At 40.9% G+C, this 18,964-nt stretch overlaps 1 protein-coding gene across 1 annotated transcript in view; it reads left to right on the top strand.

The window, feature by feature from the left end:
* The window catches only part of itchb (itchy E3 ubiquitin protein ligase b), an 82,025-nt gene that overhangs the window by 36,434 nt on the left and 26,627 nt on the right, over positions 1–18,964 (top strand). Inside the window, exons 9-15 of the mRNA XM_061973696.2 lie at positions 1,123–1,218; positions 1,316–1,490; positions 1,609–1,678; positions 7,072–7,156; positions 7,268–7,396; positions 13,293–13,365; positions 14,981–15,052. Coding sequence (XP_061829680.2) covers positions 1,123–1,218; positions 1,316–1,490; positions 1,609–1,678; positions 7,072–7,156; positions 7,268–7,396; positions 13,293–13,365; positions 14,981–15,052 — 700 coding nt within the window. The remainder of the gene's footprint in view (positions 1–1,122; positions 1,219–1,315; positions 1,491–1,608; positions 1,679–7,071; positions 7,157–7,267; positions 7,397–13,292; positions 13,366–14,980; positions 15,053–18,964) is intronic.

The raw sequence follows: 18,964 nt of genomic DNA, 5'->3' as shown, positions 1-18,964 counted from the left end.
CAAATCTACTTGCCCCAATATTTTTACTTGTCCTGCCTAGGTTTTTTTCTGGCTGTGTAGTGCTCATGGCTTATATCTTACTAAAATCCTTCCCGTTGACTATTTACAACACTACACAGTATTTATTATTATTATTATCTATAATTACATTTAAATGGCATTGCATACATGTAAAATTAAATGCTATTTCACATTATTTGACCAGTAGCAGTTACACCCATCTGAACAGGTCAGCCACATGTTTAAAGCCCGATCACAGTTGAAATCTTGAAATGAAGGGCCTTTAATGGCCAAAACATTAACCTGGACAACATTTTAACAGCTGGTTGGCTCAGATTTTGTTCTTTTCATTGCATTCACATGCTGCAGTGGACAGTGGACATTTTAGCTTGAGTACCGGTATTAATGTAGTATCTGAAGCACCGTCTCCACGTGTGTTTATTGACAACAGGGTTATAACCTGGACACGTTTGCTCGTCGGTATGAAAACAGGTGATTATTATTACGTCCGTCTGACCCGGGACCCGAGTCAAACAGCGGCGGTGTTAATGAAGCAGCGTCAGGCTGCTCACCGTCAGTGAAACGCTCGGTGAAATCGCGGATTAACGTTAAATATATGACGAGCCGCGAGCGATGCAGCTATAACCTATCTACCTATAACTTATATTACCCTCGTATTTTGATCCCGCCCGTCCGTCTTCGTCTTCTTCGTCTTCTTCTTCTTCTTCTTCTTCTGGCCCACCAGGTGAATTAAGTGCTATTGGCGGAGTTACAATGCATAGTAGGCTACCGCCACCTACTGCACCGGAGTTGTAACTACAAGGTACATTCACAGACAGAGTCCCATTGCTTTTATGAGCGGTCGAGCGAGTCAAAAGCCGAAAAATCCATTTGTGGCGGACATAATTCTTTCGTGGCGGGCCGCCACAAATAAATGAATGTGTGGGAAACACTGGAATATAACTTAGGTACCCCAGCTTTGACAATGAATTATGTTATTTTTTAAATAGGGCGGAATATGGCCCCAGGGCTGTAAGTTGGGCACCCATGGTTTAGTCGGTCTGTTAATTCTTGGAGCTGTTTTGTATTACCTAATGTTTTCACTTATGTGCTTTTATCAAGGTGGGAGCAGAGGGTGGACCAGAACGGCAGATTGTATTTTGTTGACCACGTCGAAAAAAGAACAACGTGGGAGCGCCCGGAACCGTTACCACCGGGGTAAGAATGCCTTCATTCCTTTTCCTGTAGTATTTTACTTCATAAGGTTTATGTATTTTTTTTTTCTTCTTCCAAACCTCTTCAACTCCATTTGTAGCTGGGAACGTCGCGTCGACCAGATGGGCCGGGTTTACTTTGTCGACCACATGACGCGGACCACCACGTGGCAGCGCCCCACGGTGGAGACCGTGCGCAACTACGAGCAGTGGCAGCACCAGCGTAGCCAGCTGCAGGGCGCCATGCAGCAGTTCAACCAGAGGTTTATATTCGGGGTGAGTGAGACGTCATGATGATTTATATGGTCTCTTTGGGGACTTTGCATGTCTCGTACAAGCAAACAATCAGCTGTGGTCACATGTTGCTTGTTAGTAATGTGTGTGTCATATACAGACGCAGGACCAGGCGGCAGCCACACAGAATAAGGAGTATGATCCTCTTGGGGCTCTACCACATGGATGGGGTAGGTTGCCTGCATGTAAACACAAGTTATTATAAAATTTACCGCCGTATAACACCAACGGGTTTTTACTGTTAAATTGTTGTCACAAAAGCAGTCTTTTTAATTGCCTGTAGTGACCCAACAAGTATAGGACAATCACTCAAATGTTTTCAGGATCAGTTAAGTCTGCGTCAAACCACTGACAAAGACCAGAGGTGGGTAGTAACGCGCAACATTTACTCCGTTACATCTACTTGAGTAACTTTTGGGATAAATTGTACTTCTAAGAGTAGTTTTAATGCAACATACTTTTACTTTTACTTGAGTATATTTATAGAGAAGAAACGCTACTTTTACTCCGCTACTTTTATCTACATTCAGCTCGCTACTCGCTACTCATTTTTATCGATCTGTTAATGCACGCTTTGTTTGTTTTGGTCTGTCAAACAGACCTCCATAGTGCCTGCGTTTCAACAAATACAGTCACTGGTGACGTTCTCTCCGTTCCACCAATCAGATGAAGTCACTGGTGACGTTGGACCAATCAAACAGAGCCAGGCGGTCACATGACCTGACTTAAACAAGTTGAAAAACGTATTCGGGTGTTACCATTTAGTGGTCAATTGTACGGAATATGTACTGTACTGTGCAATCTACTAATAAAAGTTCCAATCAATCAATCAAAAGTGTGAAGGAAAAAAGATAATTTTTTTATTTCAACCGTACATCCCGTCAAAAGCCTAAAGACTGACTGCACAGTTCCTGTCTTCACAATAAAAGTGCCGCTCCATCGCGCTTGCGCTTTCAAAATAAGAGTCTCCGAAAGCCAGCGCAAGCAAGCTACGGAGTTTGCCGCCAATGTATTTCTTGTAAAGTGTATAAAAACGAATATGGAAGCTGGACAAATAAGATACCAAAAACCAACCACTTTCATGTGGTATTAGACAGAAAGGAGGAACTTTTTTTCTCCTCCATTTGAAAACGAGGACGTTATCAGCACTACTGTCTGATTACAATCAATGCAAGTCATCAGAATCAGGTAATACACCAACTTATATTCTTGTCTTCATGAAAGAAAGGAATCTATATGTGTTAAACATGCATGTATATTCATTAAAACACCTTTAACATGGAAACAAAAACGGCAAAATAAATAAATATAAATTATATACTGTATATATCAATGTATGTATATATATATATATATGTGTGTGTATATATATATATATATATATATATATATATATATATATATATATGTGTGTGTATATATATATATATATATATATATATATATATATATATATATATGTATGTGTGTGTGTGTGTATATATATACATTATGTATATGTGTATATATATATATATATATATGTGTGTGTGTGTGTATATATATATACATTATGTATATGTGTGTATATATATGTATATATATATATATATATATGTGTGTGTGTGTGTATATATATGTATATATATATATATATATATATATATATATATATATATATATATATATATATATATATATATGATATGTGTGTGTATGTTACTCATCAGTTACTCAGTACTTGAGTAGTTTTTTCACAACATACTTTTTACTTTTACTCAAGTAAATATTTGGGTGACTACTCCTTACTTTTACTTGAGTAATAAATCTCTAAAGTAACAGTACGGTACTCTTACTTGAGTACAATTTCTGGCTACTCTACCCACTGACAAAGACTGAGCTTGAGGGGTTGTAATATGGTACAACAATCTAATGCTATTGTCACTAACCAATGTATGAAACAAATGTTTACAAACATTTTCATTTCAACTTCAAATTAAAGGCATAACATTTAAACTCGACATCAGTGCAAGGCTGGGATATGTTTTTTAAGATAACAGCGTGGTTTGATGTGTGTGGGTGAAAGGCACAGCAATGGAAACTTTGTGACAGTTCCTTTTTAATTTTTACATTTGACAAAAAAAACAACAACCGTTGTCCCCCCGCACACAACAAACACACTCTAATGGTTTGCTTTGCTTGAAATCGACGGGCGATGTGTTCACATGTGCCAAACTCATAACAGTAAACATACCTGCCAACTACTCTGGTTTTCCCGTAATTAGTACGGTTTTCATCAACCTATTCCGGGTTACGGTTGCAGTGATAAAAAATACGGTTTTTCATTAATTAAAAAAAAAAAAAATTTTTTTAAATGCGCGAGGCTATTTATAGCACCGCTGCCAAACACGAGGCACCAGTTGCCATTGTTTCCAAACGAGCGAACGATCATGGAATCAGCCGGAGAAAAATCGCAAACGAGTCTTAAACCGAAAAGAAAACTGCAGTCATTCCGTGAAGAATATTCAAAAGCCTATCCGGGAATAATTATCCGTTCCAAAAAGGGTGAAAACTACGCGAATTGCACCTTGTGCAGACAAGATTTTTCGATCGGACACGGAGGAATTAGCGATGTAAAAGACCACGTTGGGACAAAAGAACACAAGTCTATTGCCGTTGCTAGCGATACAAGTGGAAAACTTTCAACGTTTTTCGGATTTTAGCCACAAAAAGGTAATGACACCAATGTTATCTATTGGAATTGTTTAGTACTGTTATACTGTTAAAAGTGTTTATACTATTTATGCTTTCAAGTCCAAGTTGAAGAAATCTTGTTAAATGTTGACAGCATAACTACCAAAATACAGAAGTATGTCCTTAATATTTTTGCAGTGCTATTTCTGTTGAAAAGTTCAAATGATTACATTAGAGATGTGATGTGCCACTTTTCAAGTGTCTGATGGCTTCAATTAATTTTCATTCATTTTTCATATTTTGAATTCTTTTGAAAGGCTTACAAAAAAACTACATTTGAATTGTAATTCCATGCTATTGACAGGACTATTAATTTTAATGAAGTTAGCTTACCATGTTTACAGTATGATAATTGTGATAGAAATGTGAATTTTAGGCACAGAATATTTTTTACAATTGAACAAGGCAGTAGATTATACAAGCTTGGACAGAAAGTTAATGACACCAATTTTTTTTTAAATGGAATTGTTTAGTACTGTTTTACCATTTGTTTACTGTAAAAAGTGTTTATACTTTCAATTAACAAATTGAAGTCTTGTGAAAGGTTGACAGGATAACTGGCATTAACTGTCAAAATAATTTCAAACTATTGAAGTTAGCTTACAGAATAAACATGTCAATCAACCCATATGATTTTTGCTGTAATATTTTTGTTTTGAAAAGTCACTGTGACTGATAGAAAAGTGATGGTTTTAGCAACATTTTAACCTGTCTGAATGCTAATAATCATTTTGCGTCGGGGGGCGAAGCCTGAACCCCCCACCAGGACTTTGTCCTGGACCTACCGGGGCCTGCGGCCCCTGGACCCTGGCTACTAGGTTTTTCTGATTTCAAAAGTTGGCAGGTATGAGTAAAGTACAAATGGTCATTGAAATTAATTTAATCTGCGCTTGGCCCCCTCCCAAAACAGCACAATTTTAAGACGTAACAGACATTTTATAAATAAAAATGAACTTTTCAATAAGAAATATTGTATGACAAACAATACAATAGGATGTACTGGAAAGAACTATATTAGTTTTATGAAGTAATGTAGTAATTATAACGTGCAACTTCTATGGTATCTCTTTTGAGCTATTTCTCTGTCAAACACACCATCAGTAGCTTTTTCCATATTTTTATGGATACATGTCTGCCGATTTGATATTTTAACGTCTTTGGCTGGCACTATCAACTAATGCTGCTTCAGTATGGTGCAGACTAGCGGTGCTACGATTGAACTGCTTCACCAAGTCGGCTATATACACGTCATGTTTTTGATGATTTCTTTCTTTAATTCAATAAGTATCATCCACTTCTTCTCAACCCTGTCCTTCACACTCACTTTCTTCATTCCAGTGGTTTGGAAAACAAAGTTATGTCAATCTCTAGCTGCTCATGCTAGTGGGTAACAGGATGTCTTGGCCATGTTATGTTTTAAATGCGATTAACACCCTTGTTTCGCAAATTGATATGCATTTACGCTAAAATGTATCAACCAACTTCTGTGTTTGCTCGTTTTGCAAACACAAAATGTTACCGTATTTTCCGCACCATAAGGCGCCCTGGGTTATAAGCCGCGCCTTCAATGAACGGCATATTTCAAAACTTTGTCCACCTATAAGCCGCCCCGTGTTGTAAGCCGCATCTAACTGCGCTAAAGGAATGTCAAAAAAACAGTCAAATAGGTCAGTCAAACTTTAATAATATATTAAAACCAGCGTGATGTGGGCGCGCATGGAATCGTATATCAACATGGACGGAGCTGCGTGAAAAAAGCCACCCGGCCTCTTCGCGTAAACTTAAACTTACCTTAACCACTCGCTCATCTTTTCTTCATCCATCCCTTCGAGTTAGCTTTTATGATGACGCCGGCTGGAAAGGTCTCTTTTGGCAAGGTCTTCCTTTTGAATATCACCATGGGTGGAAGTTTCTGGCCATTAGCATGGCAAGCTAGAACCACAGTGAAGGATGACTTCTCATTCCCTGTGGTGCGAATATTCACCGTACGTGCTCCCGTTGTATCCACAGTGCGGTTCACAGGAATATCAGTTGCTGTGAAATAGTAATCCGTGTGCGGATGGAGAGATTGCGTCTTTTCATGAACCGGATCCCTGTCGCTTAGTAGGAGCCATTTTGTGGTCTTTACAGATGTAAACACACAAAGGAAATGAAACGTACGGTAATATCCGCGCGCTTTTTCTTCTTCTACGCGGGCGGGTGGTTGCTTACAGTAGAAGAAGAAGCGCTTCCTGTTCTATGGGGGCGGGTGCTTACCTTGGCGGTTGCTTGCGTAGAAGAAGAAGCGCTTCCTGTTCTACCGGGGAAAAAGATGGCGGTTGTTTACCGTAGTTACGAGACCGAAACTTTATGAAAATGAATCTTAATATTAATCCATATATAAAGCGCACCGGGTTATAAGGCGCACTGTCAGCTTTTGAGAAAATTTGTGGTTTTTAGGTGCGCCTTATAGTGCGGAAAATACGGTATTGTATTTTTTTTTTTTCTGGTTTTTCATCATATTTTACTGATCGTATTTGGTAGATGCTAAATTACAGACTTTGCTTCATTGTGCAGCTTTATTATTAAATTGGTATCATTGTGCCTTCTTTGTTGTTAACTTACTTGCCCACTGGTCTGTGTGAGTGATGGGAAGAAAACCTCTGACTCGTTGGGGCGCGGGGGGTTGTTTGTCACCAAATGTTGGTTTGCGTGTATAAATCTATAGATTGGCAACATAAAAAAAAAATATTTGGTCACATGACCTTTTGCTGTGTTCAAGGTGTAATAATAGTTTTACAGATTCTTGTTTCTTTTTTGTTTATCAACAATTGTTTTTTTGTTGTTTTAGAAAAGAGAACCGACAGCAATGGCCGAGTGTATTTTGTGCATCATCCTACAAGGTCGACGCAGTGGGAAGATCCACGGACACAAGGGTTTGTTTTTTGTGTGCATTTAACTTGACCAGCACTTGTGTCAATTGACGTTGCCTCTGATAAAAGTCAGTAGAACTCACCAAAATAATAGTAAATGCTTTTGTTTTTTAGCTTGTTGAATGATAAGCCGCTTCCAGAGGGCTGGGAGATGAGGTTTACCGTCGAAGGTATTCCTTATTTCGTAGACCACAACAGAAGAACCACCACCTACATCGACCCTCGCACTGGAAAATCCTCACTGTACGTCAAATTTCTTCTTTTTTTTTTCCCAAACTGTACTTATGTCTTAGTATAGCTGTTTTTTCTGTATTGTTTAGCAGCAGGCTGCTTTAATCTTCCAGGTATTCAATTGAAGCATACCTTATGAGTCACAGCCTCTCTATTTATAGAACTCTTGTGTATTTTGATAACCAAGGGATACCCTTTTTTTTTCTTTTTTTGTACAATCAGACGCAACACCTCTGATGACTCATGGTCATAACTATTGTGCAGTGCCACTTGACGCTTTTATTGTGACAGCCATCCACCCATCTAAACCGGTTTAGTGCGCAAACATGTAGATGTGACAACTTTACGTTTCCGTTTACTGTAATTTCAGTAGGTAATTTACATACCTACTAGGGATGTCCCGATCCAGGTTTTTGCACTTCCGATCCGATACCGATATTGTTTTTGCACTTCCGATCCGATACCGATACCGATACTGACCGATAATGGCCTATCCGAGCATGTATTAAAGTTTAAAGTTATTTAGCCTACTTAGTTGTCAGAATCATGTTGGAAAGGGTTTTAGTACTCTTGATAACAACTAGCCAGCTGAATTAGGGGAGTTTGAATAATACACAATGGTTGGTAACAAGAAACTGACCTGTTTATTCAAGGATAAACACAAAATAGACAAAATTATACATGACAAACAGAAATGGCATCACTGAAACAAGGGCTGGGCGATATGGCCTTTTTTTAATACTGCGATATTTTAAGGCCATATTGCGATACACGATATATATCTCCATATTTTGCCTTAGCCTTGAATGAACACTTGATGCATATAATCACAGCAGTATGATGATTCTATGTGTTTTGATTGATTGATTGAGACTTTTATTAGTAGGTTGCACAGTGAAGTACATATTCCGTACAATTGACCACTAAATGGTAACACCCCAATAAGTTTTTCAACTTGTTTAAGTCGGGGTCCACTTAAATTGATTCATGATGCAGATATATACTATCAGATATATACTATCATCATAATACAGTCATCACACAAGATAATCACATTGAATTATTTACATTATTTATAATCCAGGGTGTGGAGGCGGGCGCCGGATGTAAGTGTCAAAAAGACAACTAAAAGAGTTTGATATGAGAATAAATCTAAAGTTAAAATATAGGGTAGAAATGCACTCATTTGCAGGAAATGTAGTCTTGATTTTCAACATTTTCTTTCAAGGCTTGCATGTCTACATTAAAACATTCTTCTTCATACTGCATTAATATATGCTACTTTTAAACTTTCATGCAGAGATGGAAATCACAACTAAAAAAATCACTATTTTTTTCATACGGTGTTGATGTGTAAATTTTTGCCTCGGCGATGGTGTGGGCGTGTGGCACCGAATGGAGATAAGCGTCTCGACAGACGTTACAATATTTGAACAATGATGACGAAAACTGTTTTCTCTGTCGTGTCCGTGTGTCGAAAATTGTTATGCGCTTATTTTTTTATTTGATTTTGTGCGTGGCATAGATTTGCCGTGCGCAGAGGACGTTTGAGCTGGCGCGCACCTTAGCGGCTGCGCTAGCATCACAGCTAACGTTAGCCATGCCGCTACCTCGCTCTCTGCTGGGAGAGGACGTATACGTATGTGACGTATGACGTGACAGTATGTGACATGTGTAAGAAGGTGCGCTCGCTGTCTGTGAGAGGGAGACACAGGAAAGAGTGAGAAGAGCCTGTAGTGTAATGCCAGCAGCTAAAAGCAACTGCGTGAGAATTGTGGATGTGTTGAAGGTTTGCTGGAAAATGCGGAACGGAAATTACGTAGCAGCAGAAAAGTGGAATGTATTATTTAAATCGGTGCGTTGGAAAACACGGACCGAAGTTTTTTTTTAAACTGGATCTGGATCGGCATTTTCCCATGCCTTGCCGATACGTATTTTTTTGCAAATATCGGCGGCCGATCCGATCCAAATATCGGATCGGGACATCCCTAATACCTACTGAAGAATGCTGGCTTCCTCCTTCTTCCGTGAGCAATGGTCCGGCCTTCCAGGCCCCATTTGTGGTGGTAGATTTCCATTCCATGCGGCGGGTTTTTTCCTTTTTCGATGGCCTGGCCGATCTTCTTCGACTTTGGGGTACACTCTGTGCATTTCGTCTTGTCTTATCGATGACAAAGGTAACAGGGTATCTGCGGGCCATTAAAAAAACATTAAAAGTCAATAAATCAATTTTGCGAAAATGAAATAAAAACCTGACAGGTTTTAGGGAGCGTCCCCCCAGACCCTACTCCTATCAACGCAAGCCTTGGTCCTACCTGTAGCTCAGACCTGGGCAAATTTAGGCCCGGGAGCCGCATGCGACCCGTTAAGGTATTCAATCTGGCCCGCCGGACATTCCCAAATATACTTTTTAGATCTTTAAGATGGAAAGTGTAGCTGCCATTATGATGTAATGATGTTTTCAAATGACCGTAAGTCTTGTACTATACAAAGTATTTCAATGGTTGGAATCTGCGCTTTTGCATGATATACTAGTTACTATGCTAATCGAATTAGTTACTATGGTCATCTGCTTAGTTACTATGGTCATCTAAGTCACAGCAGCTCAGACGAGGTACCAAGCAGTGTGGGTGGGGAGCGTTTCCACAGAGTCTTTCCAGAGCTTGAAATGTGGGTGTCAGGGACAGACGCGGAAGGAGATTTGTACAACAAAGTTCTAGAGCTTAGTGATATATCACCAGTGACGTGCGGTGAGGTTCATGACTGGTGAGGCACTGACTTCATCACAGTCAGATTTACAAACATATGAACCCTAAAGAGTATCTTATTCACCATTTGATTGGCAGCAGTTAACGGGTTATGTTTAAAAGCTCATACCAGCATTCTTCCCTGCTTGGCACTCAGCATCAAGGCTTGGAATTGGGGGTTAAATCACCAACAATTATTCCCTGGGCGCGGCGCCGCTGCTGCCCACTGCTCCCCTCACCTCCCAGGGGGTGAGCAAGAGGATGGGTCAAATGCAGAGGACAAATTTCACCACATATAGTGTGTGTGTGTGACAATCATCATTGGTACTTTAACTTAACTTTAACTTTACACATACAAACTGTAGCACACAAAAAAGCACATTTAATAAAAAAAAACGTTATTATGGTCTTACCTTTACTTATAAGTGCGGGAACAGTGGTGTTGGTGTTGGAGGAGTTGTGAATGAATGAAATATGAAATCCGTGCTGCAGTCTGCAGGTGTACCTAATGTTGTGTCCCTGCAGTCGTTCACGGCTCCTCCGGCGCGAGCATTGTTGTTTTTGCACTTTTCGGCTTCTTGTTAAGTGACTTTTTTGGGGTGGATTCGGTCTTGCACGTGGAGGGTTTGGGTGTGGCGCTCCCGTCGGGGGGTGCAGTCTGCGGCGGGGGGGGTGCATTAACCGGCACCAGGAGGCGGGATTACGCGAGCCTCACACAGTGCGTCATCGCAGCAGTTTTATGATTTCTCAGCACAAGAAATACGTTACACACATACAGTTGTTGACAAAATACACTGTACATTATATACCTCAGCTAACTAAACTATGGAAATGTATAATATAATTCATATAGCAATACGGTCTCACTGCACAGCAGGACCAGCAGTTAGCCGAGTCCGCAATCGCAATCCATGGTGAGGCACAATTGAGTGACGTGCCTCAACTGGCTGCTGATCACCGCACCGTCTCTTCTCAGTATTTGAACGGCAAATGTGAAAATTCAGCGATTTTGAATACAAATAATCTAAAACTGGGGAAGTTACCGTATTTCCGGCACCATAAGGCGCCCTGGGTTATAAGCCGCGCCTTCAATGAACGGCATATTTCAAAACTTTGTCCACCTATAAGCCGCCCCGTGTTGTAAGCCGCATCTAACTGTGCTAAAGGAATGTCAAAAAAACAGTCAGATAGGTCAGTCAAACTTTAATAATATATTAAAAACCAGCGTTCTAACAACTCTGTTCACTCCCAAAATGTACGCAAATGTGCAATCACAAACATACGTATATCAACATGGACAGAGCTGCGTGAAAAAAGCCACCCGGCCTCTTCGCGTAAACTTAAACTTACCTTAACCACTCGCTCATCTTTTCTTCATCCATCCCTTCGAGTTAGCTTTTATGATGACGCCGGCTGGAAAGGTCTCTTTTGGCAAGGTCTTCCTTTTGAATATCACCATGGGTGGAAGTTTCTGGCCATTAGCATGGCAAGCTAGAACCACAGTGAAGGATGACTTCTCATTCCCTGTGGTGCGAATATTCACCGTACGTGCTCCCGTTGTATCCACAGTGCGGTTCACAGGAATATCAGTTGCTGTGAAATAGTAATCCGTGTGCGGATGGAGAGATTGCGTCTTTTCATGAACCGGATCCCTGTCGTTTAGTAGGAGCCATTTTGTGGTCTTTACAGATGTAAACACACAAAGGAAATGAAACGTACGGTGATATCCGCGCGCTTTTTCTTCTTCTACGCGGGCGGGTGGTTGCTTACAGTAGAAGAAGAAGCGCTTCCTGTTCTATGGGGGCGGGTGCTTACCTTGGCGGTTGCTTGCATAGAAGAAGAAGCGCTTCCTGTTCTACCGGGAAAAAAGATGGCGGCTGTTTACCGAAGTTGCGAGACCGAAACTTTATGAAAATGAATCTTAATATTTATCCATATATAAAGCGCACCGGGTTATAAGCCGCACTGTCAGCTTTTGAGAAAATTTGTGGTTTTTAGGTGCGCCTTATAGTGCGGAAAATACGGTAAATGGAAAATAACTTTATAGTATAATCACTGGATACATATAACAATTGAATTAATTTGTTTTCTTTTTACATTTTTTTTCTTTCCATGATGGCAGGTGAGGCCCCGCCTCACCTGCCTCTAGTGACTGCACGTCACTGTATATCACATATATCAGATTGTAGGTGTTTTTTTTTTTTTACCCTTCGCTTTCATATTTCGCTGTGTTTGTTGCATTTTTGTTGCGTTTCGCTTGATTGTAAAATATGTGGATGGAGAGGGATTGTGACGGTCATTATTCAGTGTTTTATCCTTCATAGTTAATATTGTAAATCCCACATTCTTTATTTTCATGTACATTCTGGGTGTCTTATTCAGTAAAAAAAAAAAATCCATTCTGTTTTTTAAGGCGGTCTGTCATAACCTTTTTAGCATTCAATCAGACATTATTTTGAGATTTTGTATTAGTGTTCCAAAAAATCGATAAACAGGCCCCCAGACACATTTTTTTTTCGCAAGATTTGGCCCCCCGAGTCAAAATAATTGCCAAGGCCTGCTGTAGCTGAATACAGCGACCCCGTCTGGAGCAGAAGTCCACACGTAAACAAGGTTGATACTGTCATCAAAGGGGCCCCCAGAAACTTTGGGTAGTTGCATAAAACGCTAAATGACTGACTAAATGAGCGTATGAGTGTGTTTGATTTAATGTAAACAATTGAATTGGTCCACCCCAACAGTGACCAGTTTGGCAATTTTATTGGTATGATGTGGCTGGCAAGGACAACGCAGCACGCTAGATAAGATGTGTGCACATTTAAGTTGTATTTAATAGAGGAAAAAGAGGAGAAATGGCGTTACTAGTGTTCCTAATATAACAGCCTTGACGGTAGGGAAGATGTGCGGGTGAAGGAAAGACAATTGTGGGTATGTGTGCTTGTGTTTGTGCTCAGGGGCTGATGTACTCCGTTGCAATAACCACAACATTTTATAAAGCGCAGGGTTCAAAGCGTAGGGAAAAAATAGCGGCTTAAAGACTGGAAATTGCGGTAATATACAATTGATTTACAGTATGTAAAATATAGGGATAAAAATCAGGGCAGCATGTTTAAATTTGATAAAATATTGCTTATTAAGTTGTACATGTTATCTGTTTACAGTGAAAATGGGCCTCAGATCACCTACGTCAGAGACTTCAAAGCCAAAGTACAATACTTCAGATTCTGGTGCCAGGTAAGAATCTTTAACAGCACTTTAACAATCTTTAATAGCACATTTATAAATAACTCAGTTGTTGTTTTTTTTAGCTAAGTATATATTGTTACAAACTTTTCTATTTGGTTAAGCCCAGCATGACATGTTATGGTTTTTTGCAAGTGCGCTTCCTATTTGAATATTAGAATAAAAATACTGTAGCACTCTGTAAATGTTTTCAGAGTCCAACATGTGTACCGTATTTTCCGCACCATAAGCCGCCCTGGGTTATAAGCCGCGCCTTCAATGAACGGCATATTTCAAAACTTTGTCCACCTATAAGCCGCCCCGTGTTGTAAGCCGCATCTAACTGCGCTAAAGGAATGTCAAAAAAACAGTCAGATAGGTCAGTCAAACTTTAATAATATATTAAAAACCAGCGTGATGTGGGCGCACATGGAGTCGTATATCAACATGGACGGAGCTGCGTGAAAAAAGCCACCCGGCCTCTTCGCGTAAACTTACCTTAACCACTCGCTCATCTTTTCTTCATCCATCCATCCCTTCGAGTTAGCTTTTATGATGACGCCGGCTGGAAAGGTCTCTTTTGGCAAGGTCTTCCTTTTGAATATCACCATGGGTGGAAGTTTCTGGCCATTAGCATGGCAAGCTAGAACCACAGTGAAGGATGACTTCTCATTCCCTGTGGTGCGAATATTCACCGTACGTGCTCCCGTTGTATCCACAGTGCGGTTCACAGGAATATCAAAAGTCAGTGGAACCTCGTCCATGTTGATAATGTTCTCTGGCCGGATCTTTTTTTCAGCTATCTTGTTTTTACAATATGCACGGAAAGTAGCCAGCTTTTCTTGAAAGTCTTTAGGCAGTTGCTGTGAAATAGTAGTCCGTGTGCGGATGGAGAGATTGCGTCTTTTCATGAACCGGAAACCTGTCGCTTAGTAGGAGCCATTTTGTGGTCTTTACAGATGTAAACACACAAAGGAAATGAAACGTAATATCCGCGCGCTTCTTCTTCTTCTATGGGGGCGGGTGGTTGCTTACAGTAGAAGAAGAAGCGCTTCCTGTTCTATGGGGGCGGGTGCTTACCTTGGCGGTTGCTTGCGTAGAAGAAGAAGCACTTCCTCTTCTACGGGGAAAAAAGATGGCGGCTGTTTACCGTAGTTGCGAGACCGAAACTTTATGAAAATGAATCTTAATATTAATCCATATATAAAGCGCACCGGGTTATAAGCCGCACTGTCAGCTTTTGAGAAAATTTGTGGTTTTTAGGTGCGGCTAATAGTGCGGAAAATACGGTAGTATAAAAGCATGCATTTTACAAATCATCCACACACAAAAAAATGATAAAAAACTTCCAAAGTAGGGGAAAGTACTTTTAGTATCTGCATCACATTTTCCACAATTCTTCCTTGGGTTCTTAAGTAGTTTATGCATAACACTACTATCCAAGAAAAACAGAGACATAAACCATCACATTCTTGGTACAGGTGCTAATAAAAACGTTTTTGCTTGGGTGGAAAAGTCACATCTTTTAGTTTGCCTCATTTACATATTAAAGTAGTGTGAAATTAAAGCATACAATAAGGAAGTGACTTGAATTGAAATGACTTGCTGTTTGTGATATCTTCCCCAGCAACTGTCAATGCCTCAGCATATTAAGATCACTGTGACTAGAAAAACGCTGTTTGAGGACTCCTTCCAGCAGGTAAGCAATTGTTTCATTAAAATGCAACTACACTATAGTTATGGCTGTGGTATTTGTCATGGTAAAAGGTCAACGAGTGCAGTAACAATGGACAAATACAGTATATCCTCCTGAAAACCAGCCTCATTTGGAGTTTGCATTTGTTCGTGGTCTATTGCTTTTGTCAAAGTTACACCTTTCTGAAATAAATATCCCACTCATGCATGTCCACAAATATCCACTGCAGAGAATCCTGGTTGTCAGGCGGTCATGGTACATGTTGGCACTGCCCATCATGTAGGTCAACTTTATGATGGTTTTAAAGAGGCCCTATCCTACATTTACAACTTTTCAGACTTATGCGTAGGAACCAGTCAAGTCACTTGTATTTGTTTTTATTGGCCAAACGTTTTCTTGTGGTTGGGGAAAAACAAAGCTTGTTTATTAGACTTTGCAACATTTACACAGATGCCAAGAGGGCGCCAACTTTCCAATGCATTTTACACGGTATATCCCGCCCCCTTACATAACTACGTACGAACGTAACACATGCACGCGCATTAGCTTTAGGTGTTGTTAGTTAATAATAGCTATTTCAATATCTAGCATTAGCTGTCATTCAATGTATTATTTATCATAACAACAACATGACTGCAAATTGTTTGTTGCTTCTCTTGGACTACTTTTAGTATTTGTGCACACGCTCTGCGTGTCCGTGTTGATGAGACCGGGTGAGTGACATGCGGAAACACTATAATCATTTCATTCAGGCCGTTAATAATTTTTATTAACGGCCTGGGGCGTTATATCTCGGTTGGTAGAGCGACCGTGCCAGCAACTTGAGGGTTGAAGGTTCGATCCCCGCTTCCGCCATCCTAGTCACTTCCGTTGTGTCCTTGGGCAAGACACTTTACCCACCTGCTCCCAGTGCCACCCACATTGGTTTAAATGTAACTTAGATATTGGGTTTCACAATGTAAAGCGCTTTGAGTCACTTGAGAAAAGCGCTATATAAATGTAATTCACTTATTACATAAACTTTTTAATTGTGAAAGGTGTAGACAATTCTCAAACAAATGTGTTCTGCTAAACCACTAATGGTAACTTAAGCTAGCTGGTGGTGCTCTTGTTATTTTTTTGCTTTGATAGAGGTTACTGTGAGCATACTTGCCAACCCTCCCGGATTTTCCGGGAGACTCCCGAAATTCAGCGCCTCTCCCGAAAACCTCCCGGGACAAATTTTCTCCCGAAAATCTCCCGAAATTCAGGCGGAGCTGGAGGCCTCCAGCTCCATGCGGACCTGAGTGACGTGTTGACAGCCTGTTCTCACGTCCGCTTTCCCACAATATAAACAGCTAATGGTCGAGGGCGAGTTCTTGGTTTCTTATGTGTGTTTATTGTTAGGCAGTTTCATTAACGTCCTCCCAGCGCGGTAACAACACACAACAACAGCAGTCAAGTTTTCGTCCCCCGTAAAGCAGTTTGTCTGCCGTAAACAGCAATGTTGTGACACTTTTAAACAGGACAATACTGCCATCTACTGTACATGCATATGTGACCCACTCATAATGTGTCACATTTTTGTGTTGATTTATTTATTTTATTTTGTGGTTTGAATTCGTTTTTGGAGCTGTCATTACACATTTACCAGTATTCACATTGGTCAGTAGGGGGCAGTAGGGCGTTTCTTCCCAATTGAATGCTATTACCTGCAGACCGGAAGTGTCTTGTCATTCTGATGAGAGCGACCAGTCTGTGAACAATTGAAACGTCCTGTGTGCTTTTTCCTCCTGTATAACAGGTTAGTTTTGGTGAATCAACTCACTGAATAATATCCATGTGATCTTTATAAGTTTAAGTACACATTCTGATGGTGGAGCCTAACTCTAAAGTGTTTGTGAGTTGTAGTTTGTATTTGTGAATGAATCCAGTGCACAGCTGCAGTAATCAATACAAAAAGGCGACGTGAGTGCGCAATGTTTATATAGGAACTTCTGATCCTAATTCAGACTCCCAAATTAGAGCTCCCGTTTTCTTCTTGATTTTATAATGTATATTTGTATAATGTGTGTGTTCTGAAATAGTGACAGAGAATAGAACTAGGATGGACAATTCAACCCTTAACTCAACAATGAGTAGATGAGTGTTGTGTGTGTGTAAATGTGTAAATAAATGAACACTGAAATTCAAGTATTTCTTTTATTTATATATATATATATATATATATATATATATATATATATATATATATATATATATATATATATATGTGTGTATACATATATATGTAATAAAATATATATATATATATAGCTAGAATTCACTGAAAGTCAAGTATTTCTTATTATATATATCTTAACCACGCCCCCCGCCCCCCACCTCCTGAAATCGGAGGTCTCAAGGTTGGCAAGTATGCTGTGAGGAAGTCGCAAACAGCACTTTTAATCTTTGTTGGCAAAAGTGCATCGTGTTTTAGATTGATATTAGATAGGCTCCAGCACCCCCCGCGACCCCGAAGGGAATAAGCGGTAGAAAATGGATGGGATGGATGGATGGATTAGAAAATGAACAATTTTGGTTTTCTTGTTATTTGTGGGGGGTTTTCCTCTCAAAGTTGTTACAGTTTGCCAATTTAGCTATTATTTAAGTATAATTTTTCTTTGTATGTTTTGCAGTGTAGTTAATATGACATATTTTGGGACAATTTAAGGATATGTATATGTTTAAAATGTACTTTTATTCTGTATGATGTGGACGTGCCATATCTTGAGCTTGATGTGTTTGAGGTTGTCAGTGGTTTCAAATTAATGCCACTGCTATTTCTCCTAAATGGTCCGGTACAAGAACTTAACAAGATTTCCATGACCCATCCATCCATGCATCTTCTTCCGCTTATCCGAGGTCGGGTCGCGGGGGCAGCAGCTTAAGCAGGGAAGCCCAGACTTCCCTCTCCCCAGCCACTTCGTCCAGCTCCTCCCGGGGGATCCCGAGGCGTTCCCAGGCCAGCCGGGCGAGATAGTCTTCCCAGCGTGTCCTAGGTCTTCCCCGTGGCCTCCTACCGGTCGGACGTGCCCGAAACACCTTCCTAGGGAGGCGTTCGGGTGGCATCCTAACCAGATGCCCGAACCACCTCATCTGGCTCCTCTCGATGTGGAGGAGCAGCGGCTTTACTTTGAGCTCCCCCCGAATGACAGAGCTTCTCACCCTATCTCTAAGGGAGAGCCCCGCCACTCGGCGGAGGAAACTCATTTGGGCCGCTTGTACCCCTGATCTTGTCCTTTCGGTCATGACCCAAAGCTCATGACCATAGGTGAGGATGGGAACGTAGATCGACCGGTAAATCGAGAGCTTTGCCTTCCGGCTCAGCTCCTTCTTCACCTCAACGGATCGATACAGCGTCCGCATTACTGAAGACGCCGCACCGATCCGCCTGTCCATCTCACCATCCACTCTTCCCCCACTCGTGAACAAGACTCCGAGGTACTTGAACTCCTCCACTTGGGGCAAGATCTCCTCCCCAACCCGGAGATGGCACTCCACCCTTTTCCGGGAGAGAACCATGGACTCGGACTTGGAGGTGCTGATTCCCATCCCAGTCGCTTCACACTCTGCTGCGAACCGATCCAGTGAGAGCTGAAGATCTTGGCCGGAGGAAGCCATCAGGACCACATCATCTGCAAATAGCAGAGACCTAATCCTGCAGCCACCAAACCAGATCCCCTCAACGCCCTGACTGCGCCTAGAAATTCTGTCCATAAAGGTTATGAACAGAATCGGTGACAAAGGGCAGCCTTGGCGGAGTCCAACCCTCACTGGAAACGTGTCCGACTTATTACCGGCAATGCGGACCAAGCTCTGACACTGATCATACAGGGAGCGAATTGCCACAATAAGACAGTCCGTTACCCCATACTCTCTGAGCACTCCCCACAG

The sequence above is a fragment of the Nerophis lumbriciformis genome, linkage group LG01 (genome assembly GCF_033978685.3).
Source record: "Nerophis lumbriciformis linkage group LG01, RoL_Nlum_v2.1, whole genome shotgun sequence".
Lineage (NCBI taxonomy): Eukaryota > Metazoa > Chordata > Actinopteri > Syngnathiformes > Syngnathidae > Nerophis > Nerophis lumbriciformis.
This window is presented reverse-complemented; position numbering and strand designations above follow the sequence as displayed.